The following is a 27608-nucleotide window of genomic DNA, read 5'->3' as shown; positions in this document are numbered from 1 at the left end:
GACCGGCCCCGCGGTGACCGCGCGTTGCGGAGCGGTTTTCCCGCAGTGAAGCGTTCGAGGCTGGCAAAAGGCTGTTGGAATAAGGAGCTTCTCCACGCACGTGGCGAGCAGCCCCTCAATAGCGCATATGTGAGCGTTCCCAGCCACAGGTCACTTCGCAAATAACTCAAGGGTTTCTCTGCGTTAAGCCACAGGGGTATTTATTTGTGTTTTTTTTCCACGCTAGGAGATGAAAACGAGGGGCGCAGTGAGACATCGCTCCTGCTCCATCGCCGCCTCCTCCTCAAGCCCGTACCAGCGGGGCTACCGCTCGCCCCGGGCAGGCAGCAGCAGCGAGGGCGGCTGCAGACGGCATAGAAGTGTTATGGCGCCACCTGGCGGACGCACCGCGTGCCCCTGCGCTTCCCGCCGCGCTGGGCCGGGCCCGGCTGGGGAGAGCAATGGCGCCGCGGGGTGGCCGCCCCGTTGCCACAAGCAGAGCGCGTCCTGCTTGCGTCGTCCTGGCACCCACCGCGGCCGGCCTACGTTATAATCGCGGCTATAAAGGCAGCGGCGCCGTGGCGCCGCCCACAGCCGTGAGCCCCGGCGGGAGGCGTCAGCTCCTCCCGTGCTACCATCGGAGGGCTCCCGGGTGGACGGGACGAGACAGGACAACGAGACCGCAGCAGCCCGTCCCGGTCACGGGCCCACCCGTGAGAGAGCTGCCCACGAGCATGGCTGGCAGCTTGAAGAAGCTTGTCAAAGCCGAGAGCTGCCGGCTAATGCAAGAGAAATTAGAGAGCTGGTCTAAGGACTATGAGGTGCGGAGAGCCGCGGAAACCCGCATCGGCTGCCTCTCCCTGGGATCCGCGGGCAGCGCGGCCGTGGGGCCGCAGGGGCGGCGGGAGGCGGCGGTTGCCCGGAGCCCGCTGAGTTGTGATTCCGCGCTGATCGCAGCTGTCCTCTGAGCGCCGCTTTGGGACGCGCACGTGTACACACTGCTGCCTCCTGGCGTGCACAGCTGCAACGTTGTTAGTTTTCCTGTGCTTGTGGCGAGGGAGGAAAGCTGGAAGGGATCTGCGCGCTGCAGTAACCGAGACAAAGTCAAAGAGAGTTCTGCTGCGCAGGTGGTAGGAGGCACGAGGCGAAACAGCGGCCAAGGGAAGGGCAGAGGGTGCTCGGGGAGTGCTGCGCAGGGGCATGGGAGCAGAGAACTGCACGGGGAGGAGAAAGGTGGAGGCGCGCGGGAGGGGAGGGAGGAGGATTCGGCTGCAAGGCAGCAGCAGGGCTGTGTGAAGAGAGAAGAGGGCAGGAGGTGGAGGAGGTGAAACCGTGTGAGCAGGACAGGAAGGGTTACATCGAGGGGAAGGTGTGGCGATGGAGGGAACTGAGGCTTGGAAGTTGTAAATATTCTCAGCAGTGACGATGGCCACAACATCCTCACTCCTGTGTCTCAGGGCACTGCGGCTGCCCTCAGCCTGCTGCTGTGACCGGTGGGTGAAGGTCTTGAGCTGAGATGCGACCCTTTTGTGCATACCTTGTTGTATGCAGGGTTACAGCCTTTGTGCAGGATTCCTGGCCGAGGGCAATCCTAAGGAATAGAAGTAGAGGTAGTAAAGGGTAGTAGAGGTAGTAAAGAAGTAGAGGTAGTAATAGTAGAAGGAGGCTGGTAAAGGTTTGCAGAGCTTGGAGGAACAGGAGCACTCGTCTTATACATTGCATGTGAGTGCTGGCAGCAGGCCTTGGGGCTGCTCAACAGCACAGGAGGTGGGTGAGTGCAGTCCACAGGTCCTGGAGATGGAGACGAGCAACTCTCTGCTGCAAGGAGCAGAGCTGGCAGATGGGAGCACTGTAGGTGTCATGTCAGTGTAATGAGCTGGAAAAATGCAATTTGCGGTGGTGTTCTGGTGAATGTTAGCAGGGTGAGACTGTACTTCTTGAGGACAGAGGAAAGCTGCTGCTTGAGGCGACTATGGATGGGTGAGGGTCATTCCTGTTTTCAAAGCTCCTACGAACTACGTGGAGCCATGGAAGCATAAGGACCTGGTGGTCAGTGCAAGGTGAAGATGATAGCTGTGTTACAAATAAAGATGAAGGAAGTGGGTACAAAGGATGTGGTTTTTTCCTGGCAGGTGCAGGAGTGTCCTGAGAAGTTGAGCTCCATAATTTCCTTTTGGGAATTGTATTTGTTGAAAGTTATTTAATTTTACTGTTCTGTTGTTTCCTAGCTTAATGCTGGAGTTTGCCCAGACTTGAGTATTGCTTGTTTCAGCTGATAACTCTTAAATCAGGTGAAACTACAAAGAGCTCTTGTGGCTGTTGATAAAGTTTTGTGTGTGTGTGTGGTGTTTTTTTTTTTTTTTTTTTTTTTAAGAAAAGCCTTCTTTGTGTTACTTCCACTAATACATAAAATTGTACTTTGAATTAATTTTTATTCATCCAACGGTCTCATAATGTACTATGTAAAACAAAACAAACAAGCAAAAAAAAAAAAAAACCCAAACATAACAAGAAACACTGTTAAAAGATTTTAATGCATCTTTATATTCTTTTATTTACGGTTGCAGCTTGTTTGTCACTGGGGAAAGGAGTTAGTTTTGTCTGGTGGTGACTTAATGGGGCCATGGAATCCTGATGTGTAGCCTGTGTGTTTATTAGCAACATGATCATTCTGCAGATGATTATTCTGAAGAGTGCAGTAAGAAATAGCTGTGGAAATATAAGAATAATAATAAAGTCACATAAAGAGCCAACCCTTTAATGTCACAATCACAACAGGAATCATTCTAAGCAAGAAATTCCAGGCAGATCTATTAATACCAATTAATTTACAGATCAATTCCTGTGATCAAAATCTGAACCAGTGCTGTGAATTAATAGAAATGACATCTATGATTCAAGGGCAGCTCTTCACAATCCTCAATGAGACATCTCAAGATGGTAAATCAATGCCTTGCCTTATTACTGGCACATTTCACATGTGCCATCTCTTTAAGCTCTGCCTCTCTGTGTGTCTCACAGTTTCCTAATGCTTGTATTTTCCCAGGTGGGCATTATGCAGGTGTAGAGACAATAAAAACTCGTCTCCTGCCGTGGTTAGGGACTTGGTTTTCCCATGCTACTTCAGGAAGGCTTTTTGAAACTAGCCTCTCCTTGAATCAGGTAGGTAGGAAGTCTATTTTTAAGGGACTTTTTAAGGGGATTAATAGCCTCCCTTCCTCATTTTGCTGAATGAAGTATGTTGTTTTTTGCTCATGGTAACAACTGCACGTGACATTCAGAGTTTGAAGAAAAGCCTGCTGTGCAGTTACCAGTTTAGTACCATAAGGCACATCTATCGGTTGTTGAAAACATGGCACGCTGCTGTACGTGCAGCTTTCTTGAAATATAACGGTTACCTGACTTGTTTTAGTGAGTATTTCTTCTATTTTGTGTGCATGAATTCACAGATCTGTACTTGTTGATGGCATAGTCAGTCAAAACTCTTTATTTTCAGTTACCTTAAAATGGTTAAGGCTTGGAGAATATGTCCCACGAGGAGCAACTGAAGGAACTGGGGCTGGTTAGTCTGGGGAAAAGGAGCTGAGGGGAGACTTTATTGCTCTTCCAGTATCTGAAAGGTGCTTACAGCAAGAGCGGGGTTGGTCTCTTCTCACTGGTGACAGGTGACAGGACGAGGGGAAATGGTCTTAAGTTGCACCAGGGTAAGTTTAGGTTGGATATCAGGAAAAACTTCTTTACAGAAAGGGTTGTTAAGCACTGGAACAGGCTCCACATGGAGGTGGTTCAGTCACCATCCCTGCATGCGTTTGGATGTGGTGCTCTGGGACATGATTTAGCAGAGGGCTGTTAGTTATGGTTATTATGGTTAGTATGGTTAGGCTGTGGTTGGACTAGGTGATCTTTAAGATCTTTTCCAACCTGAGCAAGTCTATGATTCTACGGTCTTTACTGAACTTCTTGGAAACATGCGTGCTAAGATTGCTAAATTACTGAAGGATTCTGTAAGGTAGAATGTTGAAACTGTTATTTTGTTTCACTGTAGGATTCAATTGAGAAAGAGAGACAACTGAGGCAGACTTTTCAGCTGCAGGAGCTGCAGGAAGAGCTGACATCAACTCGTCTGGAGCTTGACCATGTGCAACAAGAGTAGGGGAATTAACTGGGAGTTAACTCCCCATAAGAATCCTGCTCTTCCCCCTCCCCTCCCTGTTTTTTTTTTCCTTTCAGTACTTTTTTCTAGTGATACTTAAATACTGGAAGATTTGTAAAGTTGTTTATTTCTGGCTTAAAATCAGTGTTTCAAAATATGCCATTTGTATTCAAAGTGGGCTACAGGTGATACAGTCATACTTAGATTCCTCGGTTGACCTGATAGGTTTTGCTTCTGGAAGAAGTGTTGGCAAACATGGCAGTACTCAAGACAAGAGTCCTGTATAGAACATGACCATCTCATTTAAATTGTAGTTCATAGACTTTTACAGGCTGAGCAAACATCGATAAAAGATAAAGTAGCTTCAGTGCAATCATTATTGAAGGATGTAGAGCATATCATAATTAATATGAAATTAGTACATGGCTTTCTAAGATCTAAGGCCGTTATGGCAAGATGAAAGAAGAAAGGCAGATTTTCACATAGTCCAATGGGACTGAACAGTTTTTGGATTGCATGAAACACATTTTATGGAGCACTGCAGTTGCAAAATATTTGTCTGTTTCATAAACAAGTTGGTCTAGTTTGTGCCACTTCCAAGAACATTTCTGAGGCCACTCCAAGTGGCAGATATTTTCCATTGTATTCTATTTAGTGTGAGAAAAATGAATGTTCACAATCACAGGATCACAAAATCATTGATCATTTGGTTAATACAAAAAGGGGTGTAAGTTAATGCTTTTATTAAGAAATCCTAAGAACATAAAGTTCTCAGGTCTGAGAACTGCGTAAGCTAGAATTGAAAAAGCAGTTTAGTAGAAAGAATATTTCATCATGTATCCTAGTCTGGCAGATGCCTCCTACTCCCCAAGTATCTGGATTTTGGATAAATGCAGACATTTTTGGTTTTTGACTATCAAGGAAGTCTGTCATTTCTGAGTTAAAGATCTGTGCATTCCCTTGGAAAGAAGATAAGGCAACAGAAAAGTCTTACAGTCAGTATATATTAAGTATCAGAAGTGAAGAGGTGAAACAGAGAAAGATTCCACAACATCTGGAAGAAAGGGTTATTTTGTTCTTGCATTCTTTAGAATCATTAAGGTTGGAGAAGACCTCTAAGATCATCTAGTCCAACTGTCCACCCATCACTGTATGCTCACTAAGGTGTGTCCCTCAGTGCTGCATGTATGCCTTTCTTGAAAACCTCCAGGGATGATAACTACCACCTCCCTGGGCAGCCTGTTCCAATGCATTACTGCTCTTTCAGAGAAGAAATTTTTCTTACTATCCAACCTGAACCTCCCCTGGCACAACTTAAAGCCATTATGTCTGTTATCTCATCCTGTGACTGTTACGTGGGAGAAGCAGCCAACCCCCACCTTGCCACAATCTCCTTTCATGTCATTGTAGAGAGGTCAGGTCTCCCCTGAGCCTCCTCCACTCCAAACAATCCTGGTTCCCTTAGCCACTCCCTGTAAGACTTGTGCTCTGAATGCTACACGGCTTCCTTGCCCTTCTCTGGATCTCCAGGGCCTCGATGTCTTTCTTGTAGTGAGGGGCCCAAAACTGAACACAGTTCTTGAGGTGCGGCCTCTCCAGTGCTAAACACAGAGGGATGATCCTTCAGGCTCCTGCTGGCTGTGCTATTTCTGATACAAGCCAAGATGCTGTTGGCCTCTTTCAGCATCTGTGCACACTGCTCGTGTTTAGCTGGCTGTCAATTAACACAGAGGATCCTTTTCCCCTTTTCAGTTTCCCAAGCATGCAGCATTGCATGGGGTTGTTGTCACCCAGCATTTGGTCTTGTTGAACTTCATCTCATTGGCCTCAGCCAATCCCTCTGTTGGGCTTCCCTCCTCTCATGTAGATCCACACTTCCTCCCAACTTGGTGTCATCTGCAAATTTACTGAAGTTGCATTCAATCCCCTTGTCCAACAAGTTTGCCAGAATTAGGTAATCTTGCAAAAATAATTCCAGCCTGGAAGATTTAATAAGCAAAGGAGTTGTCATGTGTTGATATTTCTGACTATTGAGAAGAGCTGTGGGAAATTAAAGTGGTGAGGCACTAGCGCTGGCTGCCCGGAGAAACTGTGGAATCCCATCTCTGGAGGCATTCAAGACCAGGTTGGATGGGGCCTTGGGCAGCCTAATCTGATAGGAGGCAACCTGCCCGTGGCAGGGGGTTGGAGCTTGACTTAGTTGTATGATTAATGGATCCTACAAATGTATATAAATAAATACCTGAGGGGAGAGTGTAAAGAAAATGGAGCCACTCTCTTCTCAGTGGTGCTGGGTGTTGGAGGAGGAGACAAGAGGCAGTGGGCACAAACTGAAACAGAGAAGTTTTCCTCTAAACATTTCTTCACTGTGCAGGCAATTGAGCACTGTTGTGGTCTCCTTGGAGACCTTCAAAAGGGCAGCATGCTCTGTGTGTCCCTAACTTAGCATGGGTTGGACCAGGCAAGCTGCAGAGCTCCCTGCCAACCTCAGCTGTTCTGTGGTTCTATGTACATATGAAGTTTTGTGTATATAAAGGTTGATTTAAGCATGAAGCACTTCATCCTATGCTCCTGTGTGGATAGACTTTATTTGCTGAGCTGGGGAGAAGTGTTGGATGGTCAAGTTGAGAAATACAAGGAAACTTATTCACTACAGAGATTGAGCATGTGGCAGTTTGTGGTACAAAACAAGGCAGGTTTAGGCTTGTTCTGTAAGAAGTGGCAAAGATTCTTCACAGCCTTGTGGGCTGGGATTCTTTGTGCAGTCAGGTTAGAGAGGGGCTGGCTGTGCTTTACAAAGGCAGGACTCTGGAAGGCAGAAAGCTCGAAAGAAGTAATTGTAGGTATTTCAGGCAGAAGAGAAGTTGTGCTTTTATCCTTTCAGGATGAATGATGCTACGGGTCATTATCGTGTAGTTATTGATAACAGGGGACAAATGCAAAAGAAAGAATTCATGTCCCATGATACCCCATTTACAGACAGTGAAGTCATTCTGAGCACTGTAAATTGTTGGAATAGATGAAAAACTGGTTGAGCCTTAATGAAAAAAACATGAGTTGTAGCAAAATAATTCTTTTGCTTAGTCAGATATGACTTTTATAAACTATATTGTGTGCCGATAGCCTGCACAAAGACCACTGTGATGGTTTTCATATGTTAAATTGGTACAGATATGGTCTGCTGAAACAGTTATATTAAATTCTCTGGTGGAATCTCTGCCTTTGCCATGAAGGTTATTAATTTTTCTTGCAGTCTGGCACAAACCCAGTTGGCTCTTGAAGACACAAAGACCAAATCAGCCACTACTCTTTTGACAGCAGCAGATGAAATTATTCAGCTAAGAGCAGTGTAAGAAAAATCTAATCTTGCTGCATTTGTGACAGAAAGTCAGCATGCAAAGACTGTCCGTCTTCTACCTGAGTGGATGCTGTTTATTCTACTACACTGTCCTATGCTGTAGAGAAAATATGTCTATATCTTGACATCCTGGAGCTTTTTTCCTCTGCTTTCTAGGAAGAAGTAGCACAAATCAATCCAAGTGAGAAGAAACTTTATTCTTGCTTCAAGAGGTTAGGTTACTCTAACCTATTTAGGTTAGAGGAAAAGTTACTTTGAAATGATCGGCTTGATAGCATTCAGTCTTCTAGATGAAATTAGTAGGAGTGAACCATATTTGGAATGTAGTGAACCACAGACATGGATTTCCTGCTATGATGCTCTTGAAAGTAAGGATATATGTTAGATAGAAAACATTTTGGTTTCTCTGCCTTAAGGTGAAGTTATTTATTAGGCTTTTTCTTTCAGAGTGTTTTCCAGATCCTTTTGCCTGTCTGCACAGAACTGTACATGAGTATTAGTAATGTTGTTTTCTCTGCTTTAAAAATTTTTACAGTTCCTAAATGTCCTGGTCACATCTGGAGAGTTAATTTGGATCAGTAATAGAGCAACTGGGGGGACTTCCCATTCCACTTAAGCGCGGTAGTCTTTAAAACTAATTTTCTTTTGTGGCTGGTTCTACAGTTCTAGAAGCAGTTATAATTCTTCACTGTTACGAAATATAGACCAGTTTTTGTTTTTGTTCTTAATGGTTATATTATCAGAAAAGAATGTGAAAGAGTAGTAGGGATTCTAAATGCCTATAATTGCTTCTGGAATAATATAAATTAATGGATTTCATCTGTGGACTTTCCCTGGTAGGTGTTCATCACTTCAGACTTTAACTTTTTGAATGGATACGTAGAGGATAGACTTGCATTCCCATAAAATGTTTCTGTTTTTGATTTTTTTTTAGCTGAAAAGTAGCTCATATTAAAATATTAATTCTTAGATGAAAGCTGACCACTGTTTTTCAGATGAAAGCAATTTGTTGAGAACAAAGCCTCTCACAAATTCCGTGTGTAGGTCTTAATGCAGACTGCATGGAAATGCGTGTCGACATTTGTACTGGTGACAGACAATAAAACATTCCTGTCTTGTTGTGAATTCAGGATTTCTGGAATCTCCATGCGCTTATTGTTCATGTTCACCCTCAGTTTAGTTGACAACTCTGTGTCTTTTGTCTGGGTTCTGAACTTCCGATTGAAGCAATTTCTGTGTTCTTTGAAACAGCTTTTCAAAATCGCAGGAGAGTTGGACTAGATGATCTTTAAGGGTCCCTTCCAACTCAAATGATTCTATAAAAACTGTAACCATTTCAGCTGAGTAAAATCAGATTTGCCGAGTCTTCACCTGCCTGCGACACCAGGGCAGGTTGTTTATCCATTTTTCTGTCTTGTTATCTATATATCTGTCTCTATCTGTTTATCTATTTTACTAAAATAGTGGTTTCCCAGGACTGTCCTTTTCTTTTGACTCTTTTTTTCTTTTTGGAATAGCTGTTGGACTCATCTATCTTGTCTGTAGTCTATCTGTCTTGTATACTTCAATCGTTTTTTTTGCCAGACACCTCTTTCTCCTGGGCTGCTAGAGCAAATGTGTTCTAGGCTCAATATAATTAACTTGTAGAGTCAGTGTAAGTCTTTGTTATATTGGGATATGCATTATAACAGGATTTAGTTTTTTACTGCAGCATTATGAACAAAAATAGTTTTTTTTTTTTTTTTTTTTTTTATAAATAGTAATCAATATTTAAATATAATTGGAAGTTTTTCAGGGTCTCCCGTGGAAAACCTGCTGTCATATGCAGACTGAACAAAATCCTATTAGTATTATTATAAGTGGAAGTTCACTCCTCGGATATTTAGAGTTTTGCCAAGGTATAATCAAACTGAGTGAAGCCAGACAACTTGCTGAAGAAAGTAAGGTCATGAGGGCTTTTCTGTCTTCATCTGCTTTGTAGAGGACATATTATGTAGGTTAGCAGAAAGAAGTTTTGATAAACGTGATTATAATTACTAATGTTCTATATGGTACCTGAAGTCAGTGACTTTAGGAGGTTGTATTTTCTCTGTCAGAGAGGACTCTTAAAAAAAAATAGAGAAAAAAAAATAGGTCTAGAAAAAAAGGCATAAGTGCGTTGTTCTTGCCTTGAATTTCTGTGTGAGTCAAGCTTAATTAAAGGAGTGGTGGAATGGGGAGAGTCCTTGTAACTACTGAATTGTTCTGAACTGGAGGTTAGCAGTGAGATGCTCTTATCCAAAGAGTTCTTGACAGTTTCTCAAGGCTGTTGTATTTTTTCCTAGTGGAATGGTGGAATTTCAAACATCAAGGAATGGATTCTAGCCTTAACTGGAAATAAAAGTGGATATAAAACACTGTTCTCTATCTGTAGCTTTTCCTAACCAGGTTGAAAGGACAGTCGTGACAGATTTGCTGATCTTATCACCTGTGATCTTCTCAGTCCTGCTCCTTAAAGCTTTCCTGCAACTTCTCCTGAACAGAAAGCTTGCCAATTGATAGGTGTAATAACTTTCATTCAGATTCAGGTTCAGATTGTGGAAAATCTCACCAGTGCTCATTAGTAAAGAGAAGGGAGGACAAACTGAATGCCTCCAAAATGAATAGAAAGCATTGGTATTTTTTTAGAAAGAGGAAAACAAAAGTGAGTGATATTTGTGCTAGCAGGGGAAGTGGCGGTGTTGAGATGCTTCCTAACATTATGTAAGAGTAAGCAATAGACTGTAGATTTGAGATGTTTGGGGAGGGGGGGGGAGTGGAAGAGGAATCATTTGCTTCTGGTATTATTCAAATAACAGCATTAGTGATGTCTTTTGAGCAGAATAATTGAAGAAAAGTAACTGAGGACCTGATGTGAGAAAAGAACTGTCAGCTCAGTTTTCTTTCCTATAATTTCCTTCAAGTTCTGACTCTAGATGAGTCAGAATATGAGAAAGAAACCAATGGTTTTCTTTGACCTCATGATCTAAGGTAGTTCAAGGACACCAGAAGTTAGCCAGTCATCTCTGCTGTAATGTAGTGCAGTGTATCCTGTCTCCTGCCACAGGGCACCTTTGCACTTTAAAGTGTACTTAAGAGTATTGTTTTTTTTATCTTTTAATCTTATTGTATTTCAGCACAAAGAGTCTCCTGTCCTGTTCATGTTTGATAAGGGTTAATTGATAGATGATTTTCATTGTTGGTAGAAGGGCGTCTCATGACTGACTTTATTCCATGTGGTTAAGTCTGAAGGCTTCCCGTGCCCGGGAGGAGGACTCTCTGAGGAGGTTAGATCATCTGAATGACTGTGAGCAGCAGATTGAAATGTTGCGGGATGAGCTTTCTATCCTGGATGCCCAGAAGTCTGTTTTGCAGAGCAGGTAGGGCCATTTTTCAAAGAAGTCACAGGATTGGAGAAATGGTAAAGGTTAGGTGGCATGAGGTGGCTCCTCATGTTAATGTGAAGCATGAACAGAAGTTAAACTTCTGTACTTTGGCTGCAGAGGAGCATAAACCAGCTTTAAGCTGGTTTCTCCTAGTGCATTAACTTTTAATTTTCTACAGTTATCCTGAGCTCATAACAAATAGAATAGCTTTAAAAAAAATTCATTGAAAACAACTGTACAGAATAAAAACAGATGATTTGTTGTTGTTTCTAAGTCCTCTTTGCATACTGTACCTTATGGGGCAGAGATTATTAATCTCATTTGTTCAACTTCACAGCTTCCCAGTGATACTGGAAGAGAAATATCTCTCTGAAGTTTTCATAGTTAAATGTGTGTTTAGCCAGAACAAAGTGAATAGCTTTATACAGTTTTGGAAACTGTTTTATTTTATCGGTTAGGATCTAGCCCATGAAATACACTGACACAAACGCCTTCGTGCTAAATCAGCTGCAGCTTTACTTTGATTGTTTTGCCTTCAAATCTCAGTGTTCCTGATGATAATTAAATTGATGTAAAGCTGCCACTAGGCCAAGGCATCTGCAGATGCTGAAGTGACTGCACATTTTGTTGTGTGTCTCACTTAGGATTGCAAGGAGCCGCTCTCCTTCCCCGAGGCGCATGAGGAGCAGGTCACCTAGTCCTCTTCCCCTGAGGAGCTGCTCACCTGGCCGAGCCAGGAGCACAAATGCTTCACGGCACGCCTTCCTGGTTGCTCGCTTTGGGGACATTTATTCTAAAGATCGCTTTGATGCAGAGAGAATTTTGAGGATGTACATCAATGATATGGAGGTGGTGCAGAGGATAATATACACAGCAGCAGTGGTAAGAAAAAATATTTCTCATTTCATAAAATACTATGACTGGATCGGATTACATTATGTTTGTGAAGTACAAAAAAGAAAATTCCTCTTCTCGTTTTCCTTTTCCTTCCCTCCCACTTCTACATTATAAGTTTAATGTCCTTTTACCTCTGTCTTGTCCCTGCATTAGAACAGGGTCAGTGATGTGCAGTACATGTGCTAAGAGAGACTCATAAGAAAATTTGGAATGGCTCGAAAGGCAGATGACTCTCGTACTAAGCATCACTGTTCCATTTAAATGAATACTTTTGGAAATATTACATTATACAGAGCTGAAAATGTTTCGTGTCATGATTCCTTCTTGCCTGTGGTTATATGTTTTTCTAGTTTTGTGAGTCCCTTGAAATTACCTACATACCTCATGTTTACTGTGAGCTCAGCCTGAAGAAATTTATTTTCCTTTTTCTGTGTTTAATTTTCTTGTCTAATAAAATTCACAGTCCATACCTGTGTCAGAGAGGCAGTGCATCTTTAATGTGTGTGATCCCAAGCACATCTAACTTACTGCAGTTTCTTTTTCTACAGTTATCTTTATCCAAACATTCTTCCCAACAGACAAGAAGTACTGCCGTCTGACATGTTAGGCTGTAGCACCTAAATGCAATGATTAAATTATGTACTTGATGTCTTGGAATGTACTCCTACTGTGTGTATGTGTGTGTCTGTATATCCTATATGCAAGGTTGGAGTGTTACCTGGGAAGCTTTTCAATCCCACCTTTGAAAAATAAATCATAACTTGATCTCATCAGAGAAGTCCCCCCAGAAGAGGAGTATTTTCAGCCATCACCTCTACAGCAATGTTTTATCTTCCTCCTTAAAACTATAACACTGGGTTAAAGTTATCCTTTCAGACCGACAAAAATCTGACCTTGCAATCTCCTGCATTTAACTGGACCTTCTATATATTTCCAGGAGTCTTTCCAAGCAGCAAAGATGGCCTACAGGCAGTTCAAAATGCGTGTAAGAAAGACACTGTCTATAGGGCACTCAGGGCCCGAGTCACTTGAAGACACTGTTATGGATTATATAGTTCGCCATGAGGATCTGTATGATGTTCAAGCCAGCGTCAATGTAAGTCGAGGGCAGCGGGGAAGGGATGTGTTGATCAGTTTCAGTAGCTAATAAATTCACTGTGTAAACTAGAAATGCAGTGTACCCTGGAGCAGGAAGAGAAGTTTATTGCATGGATTTTATGTCCTGTAGCAGTTTATTTTCCAGAATAATATTGTTATGGCCCAATCGTCTCTTGTTTTATTTGCCTACGACTCTAACATCTCTGTCAGAATAATAGTGTCCATAAGATGCAGTGTTACTGTATGAATCACATAAATATAAGGTGAATTTTATTATTTTTCTTAAGCTCTGTACTGAAAAACTGTATCCTCCCTCTTAAGACTGATGTCAACTCTATTTCTGTTTCTCTAGCTTTATGAAGCTAATATTTTCTGCAATAACCTAAGATAACAATTCTGAGAGCCTTTTATATTGATTTTTAAGTGTGGGAAGCTGAGACATATTTCAGATGGATTTTCTTACTTTCCCATGAATAAAAGCAGTAGTGAGCTCTAATTACTCTGTGTTTATTTTCAGGAAGTAATTCGCTCCATGAGCATCAACCCAAAGATTTCATGCACACCAGAATTTGATTTTGCTGTCATCAGCAGTTTTATTCGAGAGCTATGCCGTGTGGCTTTTTCAATGCAGACACTCACACCTCCTCTTGATATTGCCTTTGGTATGGATGGTGAGCTCTTCAGTGAGACCAAGTAAGAATGCCCAATTTTCATTGAGACTCTTGTTATAAAAATCAAAGATGGAAAAAATCCATCAGACTGCATAGTCTATTTCTTTCCTAACTAATATGAAGGTTCAAGATTGATGAAAACACTAATTTGGCGCAAATATTCCTGGTCTATGGTGAATTCCCTATGTTTTTGAAGTTAATAATTATATAGAAATGCTGGGATATAGGCCAGCATTTATAGCTTATTTTTTAATGAGCTGCATAGCAATTTTCAAGATAAGCTTTAATCTCTTAACTTTATTCAATTTATTTTTTCAGAGGAAAATTATTGTTCTTCCTTTCTCTGCTTAATCTCTATCTTTGTCTAGTGTTTATAAAATGCCTGCATCTTTGCTCTGTTTTCCCTAGTCCATTTGGTAAGTCATTTTTACTGACATCTGCCAGTTGGCGGCTGATACCAAGATCTATCAACATCTATACTGTGATTTTCAGGCTGTGGCTGATACATGATGTATGGATTATAATATGCTCCTGTCTCTTCTAGTTTAGAGCTGGGAAAAAAGAAAAACACCTTTTGGAGATGGGATTTTTATTTAAAGAAAATACACACCATAACATCGTTTTTTCTTTTTTTTTCCATGAGTTTAGGGCTGATTGCTATGTTGGCTGACAGAATATTCCCAAGCCTTCAAGAAAACTAATGGGATTGGTAGCTCAAACAAAGCTGCTCTTGAAAGCAAGAAATGGTGCAGAAATACAGAGGCTTCTAATAATAAAATAAATTAGAATGGGGCTCAAATGAGAGGATCTTGAAAGCCAAGAAGAGAAATAAAAACAAGAGTAACCCTTCAACAGAGTACTAAGTCATACATGACTAGAACTGCCCAAATACTGGTCAGTTAGCTATTTTATATCCAAAGCAACTGCCTGAAGTATGAAGGCAGCAATGCTAGAGTATAGTCTTCACATGTTTTCTACACCTGCTTAATGTGTATGGCTGTGGGAGATGTGTGTGTACGAACACATACGCCTACATCTATCTGTCTACCTGTATAGATATATGTATGGCATAAATACATTTACATATATAGCATAGATATATGCTATGGCATTCTATAAAAGGATTGAACAAACCATATTTTACCTTATGTCTTCCTCCAGCAGAATTTCTTGCTTATTTATGACATTCTTCTATATGAATTGCTATTGTATATACATTAGTAATGTATATATGCGTTGCTACTTTCTGTTTCAGTTTTTTGGTATTTGTTTTGAGTTTGAATATGCAAAACCAGGCATTTATTACTCAGATAATTTTGCAGAGTTTGGGAGGTAATATATATCTGCTGTGTTAATATACCCCTTTCAAATAAATTTTAGGAAAGTCACTGTTTCATTATCAGTATCTGAGGATCTCATTAGTAAAATTAGTAAAATCTCGTGTCACATAATCTTGATAATAAATTTACATCCTAGTATCCCAAACATTTCTGTAATATCCTTTATAAGGGTCTCGTTTTGACAAGATACTTCAGGAAGACTTGATGAATGTGACTGTCAAAAAACTGCTCCGGAGATTTAATCTGTCAGTGAACCCAAGGGCCTTGACTTCTGTGGGGGATATACAAATACATGGCCTCCCAGACATTTGAACTGTTCTACCAAGGCTGGTTTGTGAATGGATTTCTTTTATGGATTCACTTGAACAAAACTTATTTTTGTGATACGCAAATAATGTCAAGAAAGATGCTTATGAACTATACTAATACAAGGCTTTTTATCAGCCTTGGTAACTTGAAGAATCTTATTACACTTAAACACAGATATTTCTTGTACACTGTGTTACTACAGGTATCATCGTAGTGTTGACTCAGATTATACAGCTGCCTTGGTGGCCTATCATGTGTGGCCTGCTCTAATGGAAAATGATGTTGTGATTGTGAAGGGAGAAGCAGTCACAAAAAGAGGAGCTCTGGTATGTACTTTCCTTGAGGAGTGTATTAAGAGAAGTCATTAGGTTTAAACTCTATTTTAAAATCAATGTCTTAAGGGAAGTAATTGGATTTAAGCTTTTTTTTTATTTCAAATTTAAAAAGATGAATTCTAGGTTGTTCCCTATATGGCTGGAGTGGTGTATGTCAAATGTAAGATTTAAATTCTCATAGTGTATTTAAGATGAATTGTTCCATCTACTTTAATAGATTTGTCATGGAATAAAAGTTGTGCTACTCTTGACAGAGCTCTTTATAGGAAGAAAATTCACTGTATTTAGTATTTGTTCTGTGTCCTCACACCTTGTCCCAGCATGACAAGTCTGCTTGCAGAGTCTGCTTTTTGTAAACACTCTTAAAAGAGGTTTGCTAATCTCTTCTCTCATAGTGGTCTCACAGGAGCAGAAGTAGAAGTCGGAATCGCAGCCGTAGCGTGAGTCCTCTTCTGTCTCATGTAAGCCTCAACTGAATGCTGGTAGTCTAAAAAAACATCAGGTATTTTAAAGTCAGAAAGAGTAGGGACTTGCTAAATTTGATTTTGTACCGCTGGAGTTGCACTAGAGAGTAAAGTATGCAAATTTTCCAAATGTCGGTGGGTTCCCAGATGCCTTTCTTGGGTACTGATCTTTAGCACAGCTGAATTCTCCATTCTGTTTATTTTGCAGTTATCTCGAAGCCGTAGTCCTTCACCACGGAGAAGTGGAAGTCCAAGTAGGTGGGAATTAGTTCTTAATGATTCATGATTTTCACATTAAGCCCCTGGAAGACTGAGCAAAGAGATGAAAAAAATATGCTGAATGTCTTTGACTCTTAAATATTTGTCCAAGTCTTGTTCTTAAAATGAGTAGCCCTTTTTCTGTGTATGTAAAGGGGCTGAAATTTCTGTATCTGAAATTACTTTTCACTCTGCTCAGACCACTGTCACACGCTTTCTTTTTGCTGGTTGCCTTTGCTTTGGCCTAGTCCTCTAGTAAGTAAAACTTGTTCCCCCTCCCTCAAGAGTGACAGTTATCTATCTATGTGCTGGCTAGCTCCATGCCTTTACAAACCTGAAGAGGTAGCTAAGTGGGGAGGGTGATGTGGGAGGATTTGAAGCAATATGAATTTGCACTCACCTTGAAGCCCAGAGAATATAGAGATATAGGAAAAATTACTGTGCTGAAATGTGTATTTTTCTTCAACAGGGCATTAAGATAGCTGGATAAGTTCCTGTGATTCTGTACATCTGCATCCATCAACATTGCTTGTGCCTTTTCCTCTTCAAGGAATACCTCAAATGTCGCAATAATGTGAATGGCTGTGAACTCAAAAAGGACTGTATTATGTTGCTTTTTTTTTTTCAATGTGTTTTTATAACTTTAGAAGTCTTATTTATGACCTATTATGACACTAATTCAACCCTTCCAATTAAGAAAAAAAAGTGCCATATATGTTATATCAATTTGGCAAAGGTTACAGAGCACTGAGGTACCCTTGTTGTAATTATGGATGGAGATAGATGCAATAATTGTAGAATGGTTTCCCTAGATACCAAATATTTCATTTTATCTTGATAGAATCTTTAGCATAACTTAGATGGTGAATGTTACAGAATGTTGTTAGTTGTTACTTGAAAACGATTTAATTAGCTGGTGCTTATTTACAATTTTAGAAAATGAGATGTGAAATTCTCAGACACATCCTTTTAAATATCTTCTTTGTCACACGGACGACTGGGGTCTTGAGTTTTTACATAGAAATATAAGATTCGTCATAGTAATTCTGATACATAATTCACCAAGTTCACTGTTTCATTCCAGTCAATATTTAAGTCTACAGCTTTCCCTAGATTTATTTCTGTGGTTTTGGGCATGTAAACAATTAGAAGGGAAAAAAAAAAAATCCTTTATTTCTGCCTCCTGTTGCAATAGCCTGTGCACTGGAACATGACAGTTCATTGCTGTTCTTGTAATAGCATGAACAAAAATATTTTAAATGATTCTGAAATTATTTTGTACTTAAAATTATGTTACATGAACAAATTCTGTGATTTCTTTCCAGAGATCTTGTACAGATTCATATATCCACACCCCTTCTCACTGCTTCTTGTGTGGTTTAAGACCTTGGCACTAAACTCTTTGGCACAGATTTCAGGCAGCCTTTAGCATTGGTCCGCATGAGTTATGAATCAGCTGTACTCTTGTTCAACAAATACATTTTCATTGGAATTAGGCCTGTTAGGAGCCAATGGGAGCAGAATGAAGTCTCATACATAAAAGACCATTCACAGAGTTTCCCCGAATGAATGAAGAAGACACAAGTGAGAGGTGTGTGGATTTTATGTGTTTTGCTTTATCTGAGAAAATCAAGAGAAAATGCAAAGTGATATGAGTCCTCTTCTGAGAGCCATTGTGGATCTGGGCTTGAGGCAAACCTGCATATTTCTGCACTGATCTCATGATTCAAACCACCACAGCTGTGGAAAAAACTGAGCACCTGCAGATTGTGTGGCAACAGGATAATTAGGTATCCCAAGTATGATTTTGAGCAACAAAATGAAGAATTTCTCAAAACCTTTTTATTAGCAATGGCTAAAGAAATGCAAGGTTTTTTTTTTGTTTGTTTTTAAATAAGAAAGTGTATTTTTTTCATTAGCATATGTTATTTTGAATTGAGGTAAGTTTCTCTTCCAACTGTGAGAAAATTAAGATGACATCAAGAACATGTTTCTTTCTGACAAGCATGAGAGGCAGCATAGTTCCAGACTTGCACAAACCTATGATCACAGTAGGGACAAGTATTCCCAAAGACCTGAAAAAGGCTGTAAAAGTGAGATTGACACTGCTTGGCGGCCAACCTCATCTTGTTCCACATGTATGGGGATGAGCTAGTAATCTCAAAAAAGAAAAAAAGAAAACAACGAACAACCTAGTGAAATAGCAGCTGATGAGCTGTTGGAGAAAGTAGCTCTAGCTCTTATATGCTTTTTTTTCAGAGCAAGCAATTCTTAGCAAAATAGAAAGTCAGTCTGCTGCACGGCAGCACTTTATTACAAGCAATCATTACTGTACTGAATTGCACTCAGTAGCCTGGATGTTCCTATAAAGAGACAACAGTACTTATTGCCTGCACAGCTTATTTACAGACAATTAAACCCATAGGTCAGTCAGGATTGCTTTTCGTGTCAGGTTAGACGTGAATAGCTCCTGTGCTTCTTCTTATACACATGACAACAGTGCAGAGAATGCATAACAATAAAACTTATGTCGAATTAACCATTAAATATGAAAGAGCATGTAAAAAAGGACTGCTGTAAAAGCTTGTAAGACCCTATGAAAGAATGGATTATCAATATCAAGTTATTTGGTAATTTAATAAGAGCTTTAAAAATCATAAGAATTTTTTTTTTCTTTTCTCTCATCTGCAAGCCTGAGTAATGCTACACTCATAAATAGAGCGAAGTAGGAACAATACTATTAGGATGGATTTTAATAGGTGGCCAATTAAAAAAGTTGTGTATATGAGAAAAAATTGTCATCCTGTAACAGTGCCATTGGAAATACTGTTCTTCATCTTTATGTAACCTTTATCAGTCACTTTTGATGAGTGAACTATATAGTGATTTTCTTACTGCAGCATTAAGTAGTCTAGCATTATATTAAAGCATTGAAAATTGGTTTGTTATGGCTTGGAGCTCTAATGGTGTGTGCCAGACTGAACATTTTTAGTTTTAGGACTATACTGTATTTCTTTCAGTCATGAAGCGTACTGATCACTTATACTAAAAAAAGTTTGCTTTATGGTTGAAAGGTTGGAAACAGTTTTCTGATTGCTTCAAGTAAGCAATGCTATCAGGCTTGTGCTGATCTGCAGGTGTGTTGTCTACATGGAAGCTGTTGCACTCAATAGGCTGAGCACAAACAGAGCCCACCATGCTTCTTTACTTTTAGAAGATGAAAGCACGACACAAGTGAAGTGAGTGATGTACTTAATTTTCAATGGCTTTGAGAATACAGCTGTATTCTCTAACACATGTATACAGTGCAGAAAGACAATTCTCAAAGAAATGTTAAGTATTTGAAAATGAGAATTTGAAAGTTCAGTCTTTCTGATTAGGGGAATATACTCAATCACATATAGCAGATGTAACTCTTACCTTTGTAAACTGCTTTCAGGACCTTCAGTGAAAGTCTGCCTCTGTGTTGATGGTACATGCACACACACAACAGCATGGACAAGACTAACACTTATTATTTGGAAGAATCACCCTCTGTTCACAGAAACCTTTTTGCCCTATGACCTCTCATACTGTTTGTATCCTTTATGGCTGACTCAGTTGACAAAAGATTAGTGTGATGATTTCTACAGGTAACTATAATTTGGGCAGGAATCTACCTAACTATAATCAGGTGCAGATAGAGCTGGACCAGCCTTTTATATAAAAATGCAATGCATATTTTCATTTCCAGTCTATCTGTGTATGGTGTATTGCTTGACCTAAAAAGCGTGTGGTTTAAATGAAGTACTTTCTAAAGTTCGTCAGCCATTAAAGCAATGAATTGTGTATGAAACTTTAAATGTCAGCATTTTGAGTTGATTAATAGCAGTTAGTACCATATGTTTTTCTCACTCAGACTGAAATTTCAAAATTTCAAGGATGACTAACTGCAATCAAAATAACGTTTCGACTTCAGTTATTCTGAATAAACAGTGTGTTTTAAACTGGTAGCTCGAAACTGTATTGTTAATTAGTTAGTATGAAGAACTAATAAAATATCAATCCTAAAATGTCTAGTTTTTTTTTAATGCTAAGACCACCTGACCAGCTCTGAATTTATTTTAAAATAAGAATAAGAAAATAAAAATAAGGAAGATCTCAATTGGTGTTGCTGCAAATGGATGTCTGATGCTAGACCTCATGGTGACATCTGTTCAGCATAAGCATGTGTTCTGTTTTCTTGGTATCACTGGAACCAGGGTGGCATAGTTTATCTAGAGTTGTGACTGATTGTCCACAGGAGTTTTCAGTTAGGCAGTGTGTGTTTAACTTGCAGTGCATGTGCAACAGTGCAAGAAAACCCCAGAGCCTTAAACAGGAAGACAAGAGAGATAATTGGAACAGTTTCTTCGTACTTTATAATACTTGTAATATAATTGTATTGTATTGTGAGATATAAGTACAAATTTTGTCACACTGGCGAGAGTGTATAAGCAGTAAGTGAAGGTCATCTCTTCCAGTTTTTTCTGACATTTGGTTTCATTGGTAATGCTGAATTAATAGTGTTGTGGAGCCACCAGTCTGTGACTGAGATTCATTCATGGCTGTGTTCAGATCCACTGAGCACAGCTTGCAGGAAGAAACTTGCTATGAATGCATGCTCCTGTTTAATTCCTATTTTTTGTCAATGTCTGTCAGATAGTTCCGTAACCCCCCACCATAGAATCATAGAATCCTTAGAGTTGGAAGGGACATCTAGTCCAATTCCCCTGCAGCAAACAGGAACACCTATGGATAGATCAGGTGCTCAGAACCCCATCCAGCCTGACTTTGAGTGTCTCCAGGAACTGGTCTTCCACCACCTCTTCGGGTGACCTCTGCCCATGCTTCATCAGCTTCAGTGTAAAAGAATTTTTCCGTATCTTCAATCTAAATCGACCCTCTTTGCAAAGGAATAGGCTGTCCAGGTCTCAAGTGCTTGCTGGAATTTTAGCTGGGGTGGCCTTAAAGCATTTGACAGCTGGCAAGCATGGCAGCAGGAAGAGAAACCTTGCTGTAAAGGCTGAGGCACACAGCAGGGCAGTTCTGCCTTCACTAAGCAGCCAGCCACTGGGAGCTAGCTAGAAGAAAAGCCCTTGCTCCTGCACACATCTCTTGCTTCTCCTTCCACAGGGAGAAATGAAAGATGCAGAAGCATCCTTGTGCCCTGCAAAGCATTCAGGTGTAGCTGGGTTTGTAGATTAGCATGGAGCAGAATAAAAACCATAGGAAACCTTATCACAGCACTCAGAATGTGACAGAAGGCATGTTAGATGAAAGTTTATGTGCTAACCCTAAGGGGTCAACTTGAAAAAAAAATTAAAACCTGCGTATAGGTTTATTGGAGAAAGTCTTGGAGATTGCAGAAAGGCTCCCAGCTGAGGAGCTGATGGAGCGGAGCATTTCCCACGAGATGGCACTATTGCCTCATGCACCGGCACAGCATCTCCCGGCCCTCGGAAGAGACGGCTGCCAAAAGAGGTTCTCAGGTACGTGTGAGTGTTGCAGCTCGGAGCAGTATGAGCACATGTGAAGCACAGAGTTAGCTTGCTGAGTGATTTGATGCAGGTTGCTGCCGGGTAAGAATGGGAAAATCCTGACACATGGCTGATGAACATCACTACCAATCTGTTATTCGAAGAAGCTGGTTTAGGTCTATACTGTTTTGGGTCGTTTTAAAAAGGAAATAATGGGCTCTCCAAAGGAAATGGTGTTTATCTGATAATATTCAAACTGCTCTTTTCAAATAATTTGTGCTTTAGTGTACCTTCTTCCCCAACTGAAAATCACATTGAAAATCTGTTTGAACTGCTTTTAATGTTTGTTCATTTTTGATTATTTCTATTTCTTAACTATTTCAAGAAAAAAAAAAAAAGTGTCCAAACTGTTACATTTTGAGAGACTGTTGAGCAGTGATGGCTGTCTGGCAAGCTTTTCTGTTATTCCCTATGATCGAAAGAGGTGTTTCTCTAATAAATTTTGCAAAGTCTTTAAATCAGCAGCGCACTCCCTGCTTTAGAGTTGTATCTCTTGTTGATTTTCTAATCAGGATCAGCTGTGCCTCCTGAGCCACCAGTGTGGTGCTGGAAGAAGCAGCACTGTATGGAACCTGATTGCCACCACAGTAGCTGCTTTGGATGATTATGTTCTCAAACTGATTAGCTGCTGTTCAAAAAATAAGTTTGCTTTGTGCCATGCCCTATCTCACTGCAGTGTTGCTCCAGAATTTCACTACTCTGAAGCTTAGAAGTTTTCTTCTGAGTCCCGGCCCAAATTTGCTCACTTCCAGGCTGTACCTCTTTGTTCTTCTGTCAGCACTGCTCTTTGTGTACAGATGTCCTTGTTCCCGCCTTAGGTATTTACCCTACAGATGTGCTCCTGTAGACCAAGCTCACCTCTCAGCTTGGTGTTTGTTTCTCTCAGCTTAAAAAAAAAACAAATCTTTTCATCTTGGAAGAAAGAGGCTCTGCTGCCTTGATCACCCTGTTTGACAGCCCCTGCGTATATTCTTCTTTAAATCCATCTCTCCTGAGTACAGCTGACTAGGAATGGTGCACAAGGCATAACAAGAGCTTTGGATCATGATGTTTATCATTTTAATTATAGCATTGTTGCATCCACAGGAAATCCCACAAAGGATCTTATTTCTGAAGGACGATATTAATCTTTTCCAGCACACATTAATGTCTCAATATGTGTGATCAGTTATGAAGCTTCATTATCCTCAGTTGTTTCAAACTCATGATTCATTTCTTTTCTAGAAAGTCAATCCATCAGTACACTTTTTTTGCGGGCTCTTGATTTTCTATCTCTAAATGCCTTCCGTATGTTGGCGCAGTTATTTTAGAAAATCAGAACTTGGGACACCCATTTCTCCTGTGAGGAAAGGTTGAGGGAACTGGGCTTGTATAGTTTGCAGAAGAAAACACTCCGGGGAGACCTCATTGTGACCTTCCAGAACTTGAAGGAAGTGTATAAACAGGAGGGGGAATGGCTGTTTATGAGGGTGGATAGTGATAGGACAAGGGGGAATGATTTTAAACTAAGACGGGGAGGTTTAGGTTAGATATTAGGAGGAAGTTTTTCATACAGAGGGTGGTGATGCACTGGAACAGGTTGCCCAAGGAGGTTGTGGATGCCCCATCCCTGTAGGCATTCAAGGCCAGGCTGGATGTGGCTTTGGGCAGCCTGGTCTGGTGATTGGTGATCCTGCACATAGCAGGGGGGTTGAAACTCAGTGATCATTGTGGTCCTTTTCAACCCAGGCCATTCTACTATTCTATGATTCTATGATTGCATATATAACGTGGCAGTGGTGCTTGTGTTGCTACAACCATGTTGAAATATAGGGTACTTCTCAGTTTAGAGAAGGTACCTGTTAGCATTAGCAGAATGAAATACTAGAAATTCCACATGAAAAGTATGTAATGCATGCTGAATTATTTTGCAACAAGAGCTAAAAGTCAAATCAATATGTTCTATAAGATATCTAACTTCTTAACTCTGGAATGACTCTAATATGGCTCTAATTTCTTGAGAAATGCTTTTTTCTCAGTCATATCTACCTGTCTTTTAAATTCTCCAAGGGATGTGGTGGCCATCTGTGCAGTATATGTATGCTGTTATAAACAAAAACCTCTGTGAAATTTTCTGCAACTCTCCCAGGTTTGTGCTGTTTCCTGCAAGTCCGAGGCTAGCTATAATTTCAAGGGCTGTGTTCCCTTGGTCAGATGGTATTTCCCTCATCAAGGGATGGTTTGATGCCATCAGTTCATGTACAAACTATGAAACAAGTAATAGCCAAGCAGGCAACATGAGTTTAGTAAGCAAAGCCACCTGGGAGATGTTCTTGAACCGAGGACAGGAGGTCTTCGCAAGACAAGCTTTCACTCCAACTGCTGACAAAGAGACTCCTCAGAATCAGAATAGATGGGCTCTTCTTAGGATTATTTTTTCAGTTCGGCCTTGTAATAATATGAGATAAATGAAGACTTTGACAAATGATGAAAGTTGCCTGGGAGAAATTGCTTTTGGCAACTGTTCCTTCTAATTAAAATGAAGTCTGAAAAGCCTCAGTCTTTGGGAGCAATTAATAAAATGCCAGCATTAGATAAGCTGCAGATGATTCTTGGTGCCTGTGAACTGTTTCCTCCAATTAGCATGTGTGCTCAGCCAAATGCAACCATCACTTCATGTGTCCCTCACTTCATGGATAGGAGTGAGTAGCTGGACCTACGTCCCTTGTTCCATACGCAGAGTGAGAGGCTCGGTCTACACCACCCTAATGAGGCTTGTTCCCTGAATAACTCTTCTCCCAGCCTCCTCTGCCCTTCAAGAAAAAACACCCATAATCAAACATATAAACACTGGCAGCTTTCAGGCTTGTGTTTTTGAACCTAATTTAAATGAACAGCAGACATTTTATAGGCTTTTCCAAGTGAACCTACAGGGGCTTATTTGCTAAAGTCTGACTTTCTGACAGCTCTCTACAGGGCTAATCAAAACCAGACTTACACCCACAGAAAGCAGACTAATATATATTCAGGCAGCTACAAAGAACCAGGCTAAATAGAGTAAGTCATAAACCATTACCATGGTAGCAATTATTCAATTGTGTGCATTTACTGTGCTAGGATTTTGGAACAAGCGGTGCGTTTGTTTTGTTCCCATTTTAAACTGAAAGTTGTGCTGGTAAGGAGCCTAGTAAACAGGACGTGTGTTTGGAAAATGGCCTGCATATAATAGAGAGCTTGTAGCTACAACATGTCCATTCCTTGGCCTGTAATGTGAAGGCTGATTTGATGCCTGTTGAGGTGTGATATGCCTGGTTACTCTAGAGAAGCTGCAATGGGCACAGCCTAGGACAGGACAGAATGGACAGCACAGACCCCAGGACCACTCTGGAACTCTGGATTTAGGGCTGAGTTGTCATTCTTGTGTTTGTATTTTGGCATTCTTCAAAACATAGACCATATTTCTGAAGTGTTGTTAGTGCTTTGGTTAGATGCATTCTGGGTAAGATAGTGCTGGGAATCCTGCTGAGGCATGAAATAGTTAAAATATTTTCAAGGAAACTTAACCATCGATCTCTGAGAGGAGACCTTTTTCTCTTTCTAATTATCCTGGAGTGTTCCCATTGCATAATATCACCTCTCTCCATACAAGGATTTGTTCATTTTCCATTCTTGACACCTGGAATAAATTTCTCCTTATCTCTTATGTGCATTTTCAAGTAAAATGTGAAAAAAGATGTTGAGCTGATAAAGCAGGGATGTACGTCTGGGCTGGATCAGATGGTGAGGTGCTATAAAGGAGAAGGCATTCTGCATGAAACAAGAAGGAACAGAAGGCACTATGCAGGGTCAGGCCAGCCTGGAGAGATGAAGAAGCCCTGTGTATATCAGGGAGATGCTGGGCTGCTGAGCCATCCTCCAGCTTTTAACAAATCCATAAAGTTGGCTTGAATTTGGACAGATTTCAAGAAGCTTTGGACTGTATTTTTTGCCTGTCTAATTTAGATATCAGTGTTTCCAGTTCCTCTTAAAGCACAGCATGGCCAAAGTTTTTACCAGTTAAAAGTCAGCCAGCACTGATCATCACTTCAGTAGTATGGTCCACCTGGTTTCCTTAAACACATAAAGCTCAGATATTCTATGCTGAAACCAAGTTTAGCAATTCTTTCATTTCCTTAGTGACTTTAGGGTTGATGAAGTTTGCTCTTGCCTGAAAAACTACATTATTTGCAATTACCTGCTGCAATTTCTCTACAAGGGAGATTTCAGCATCATTTTCTTTCTGAGGAATGGTACAGTGGCTTGTCTTCTGACAGCTCATGGGCTGAGATTCTTCCAAACGCTGTGCTTGTGCAGAGGATACCTATTGTGTTGGACTATGTGATCCCTCTCTTCTTTATAGGGTGTTTTGGGTGGATGTGAAACTGATAACAAATTGGTTTGGGTTTGTTCTTCGTAGTGACTTGTGCTGAGTGGAAATTGAAAATCAACTTCATCTGTGTAGATAAGATTGGGATTTTTCCTGGGACACTTTTTGGGGGTGTTCAGATCAGGAGTTTTGATTCAGAGTCTCTTCAACTGAAATTTTGGTGGGATTTATTCTATGATGTTATTCTTTTTCTTTTGGGTTGCTTTTCACCTCGTACAAAGCCAGCACGCAGACACATGCCACCAGGTGCATGGACCAGGCATGTTATTTGAAGTCATTTTTCACCATTCTCTGTAGAGGATTATCATTAAAATCTTTTTCTTTTTCTTTTTTTTTTTTTTTTTCAGCTATGTGATGTGTTTTCCAGATTTGGTATCTCTCAGCAAAATCCATTACAGCATAATGACTCGCTTTTAGAAGAGTGTATGATTATCTTGCTTTAAGAGTATAGAAATGTCTTTTATTCCTGTTTTTATGAGTAATATCCCCTTTTGGCTTGAGAACACCCAAGCAGCGTAAATCAGATGCTTTTAGATACTTAGGCTTTTTATCATTTTAAAAGATGTAGATGTGTTGACATTTTCTGAAACCACCTTTAAAGTCTTTTCGGATGGACCATTTATTCTGCAATGTGTTCTGGCTTTCACTGTAACCTTTCAGTCTATCCAGTTTTATAGCTGTCATGGAGATGCAGAAACAGGAATTTCTGCTTCTTTCTGTCACTTTTATAAACAGACAAGGTGATGGTAATAGCTAACTGAAAAACATCAGATTTCAGTAGGATTTTTTACAAGAGGCAGACAAAAGGGATCTTCTTACTTGATTGCATTAACTTTTAAGCATTTTAGTGGCAGTTACTGGAATAAAATGCAACTCTTTTCTAAGATGTGACAATTAATTTTCAGCACCCCATTATAAAAGATTCTCTTAGAGCTGATTTGCTGCCTGACTGCTGGAGCCTTCTTGCCACTGGAAGAGCCCAGGGCTGTGCAGAGGGCAGTGAGTGTTTCTACAGCTGCACGCCCAGCTTTTATCATTCAGTCTCATGGGCTGTGAGAATTCTTGTTTAATAAGAGGAAAACCATTTTCTAACAATGTTTAAAGAGTGGCACTCAGTATATCAATGGTTTCATTTTCGAAAGTTTGGCTGGGTAGAACAACCCTGAAAGCACAGATATTTTATGAATATATTCCACTTGCTTGAGCACATGGCTACATGGAGGACCCCCCAATTTCTGTTCATCCTTTTTTGTGAGAGACAGAGACAAAAAAAGGGCCATATTAGATATTTTCGTAAGGAAAATTATCAAATCAATCTTAAAGTATCTTTACAATCAAAACAAATGCACAAATACTTTCCCCTGTGCACTGGTGTTAAT

At 40.5% G+C, this 27608-nt stretch overlaps 1 protein-coding gene across 10 annotated transcripts; it reads left to right on the top strand.

Moving 5' to 3' along the window:
* The first annotated feature begins 53 nt into the window (after window positions 1–53).
* Window positions 54–20299, top strand: SPATA18 (spermatogenesis associated 18). Of its 10 annotated transcripts, XM_048940909.1 has the most exons (14): window positions 54–129; window positions 227–800; window positions 2814–2919; window positions 3026–3141; window positions 4025–4128; window positions 7386–7481; window positions 10754–10888; window positions 11539–11776; window positions 12729–12887; window positions 13407–13582; window positions 15412–15535; window positions 15940–16005; window positions 16217–16266; window positions 16736–20299. In XM_048940909.1, exons 2-14 carry the CDS (start codon window positions 441–443, stop codon window positions 16746–16748), a joined length of 1743 nt encoding a protein of 580 aa, XP_048796866.1. In that variant the 5' UTR covers window positions 54–129; window positions 227–440; the 3' UTR covers window positions 16749–20299. The 10 variants fall into 10 exon arrangements, with proteins under 10 accessions (XP_048796866.1, XP_048796864.1, XP_048796856.1 ...); XM_048940906.1 differs by lacking the exons at window positions 54–129; window positions 227–800; window positions 7386–7481 and adding exons at window positions 894–1106; window positions 1898–2270; XM_048940907.1 differs by lacking the exons at window positions 227–800; window positions 7386–7481.
* Window positions 20300–27608: the final 7309 nt, after the last annotated feature.

Source organism: Lagopus muta, chromosome 4, assembly GCF_023343835.1.
Source record: "Lagopus muta isolate bLagMut1 chromosome 4, bLagMut1 primary, whole genome shotgun sequence".
NCBI lineage: Eukaryota > Metazoa > Chordata > Aves > Galliformes > Phasianidae > Lagopus > Lagopus muta.
The sequence above is the reverse complement of the archived record's forward strand: the minus strand, read 5'-3'. Positions and strand labels throughout refer to the sequence as shown.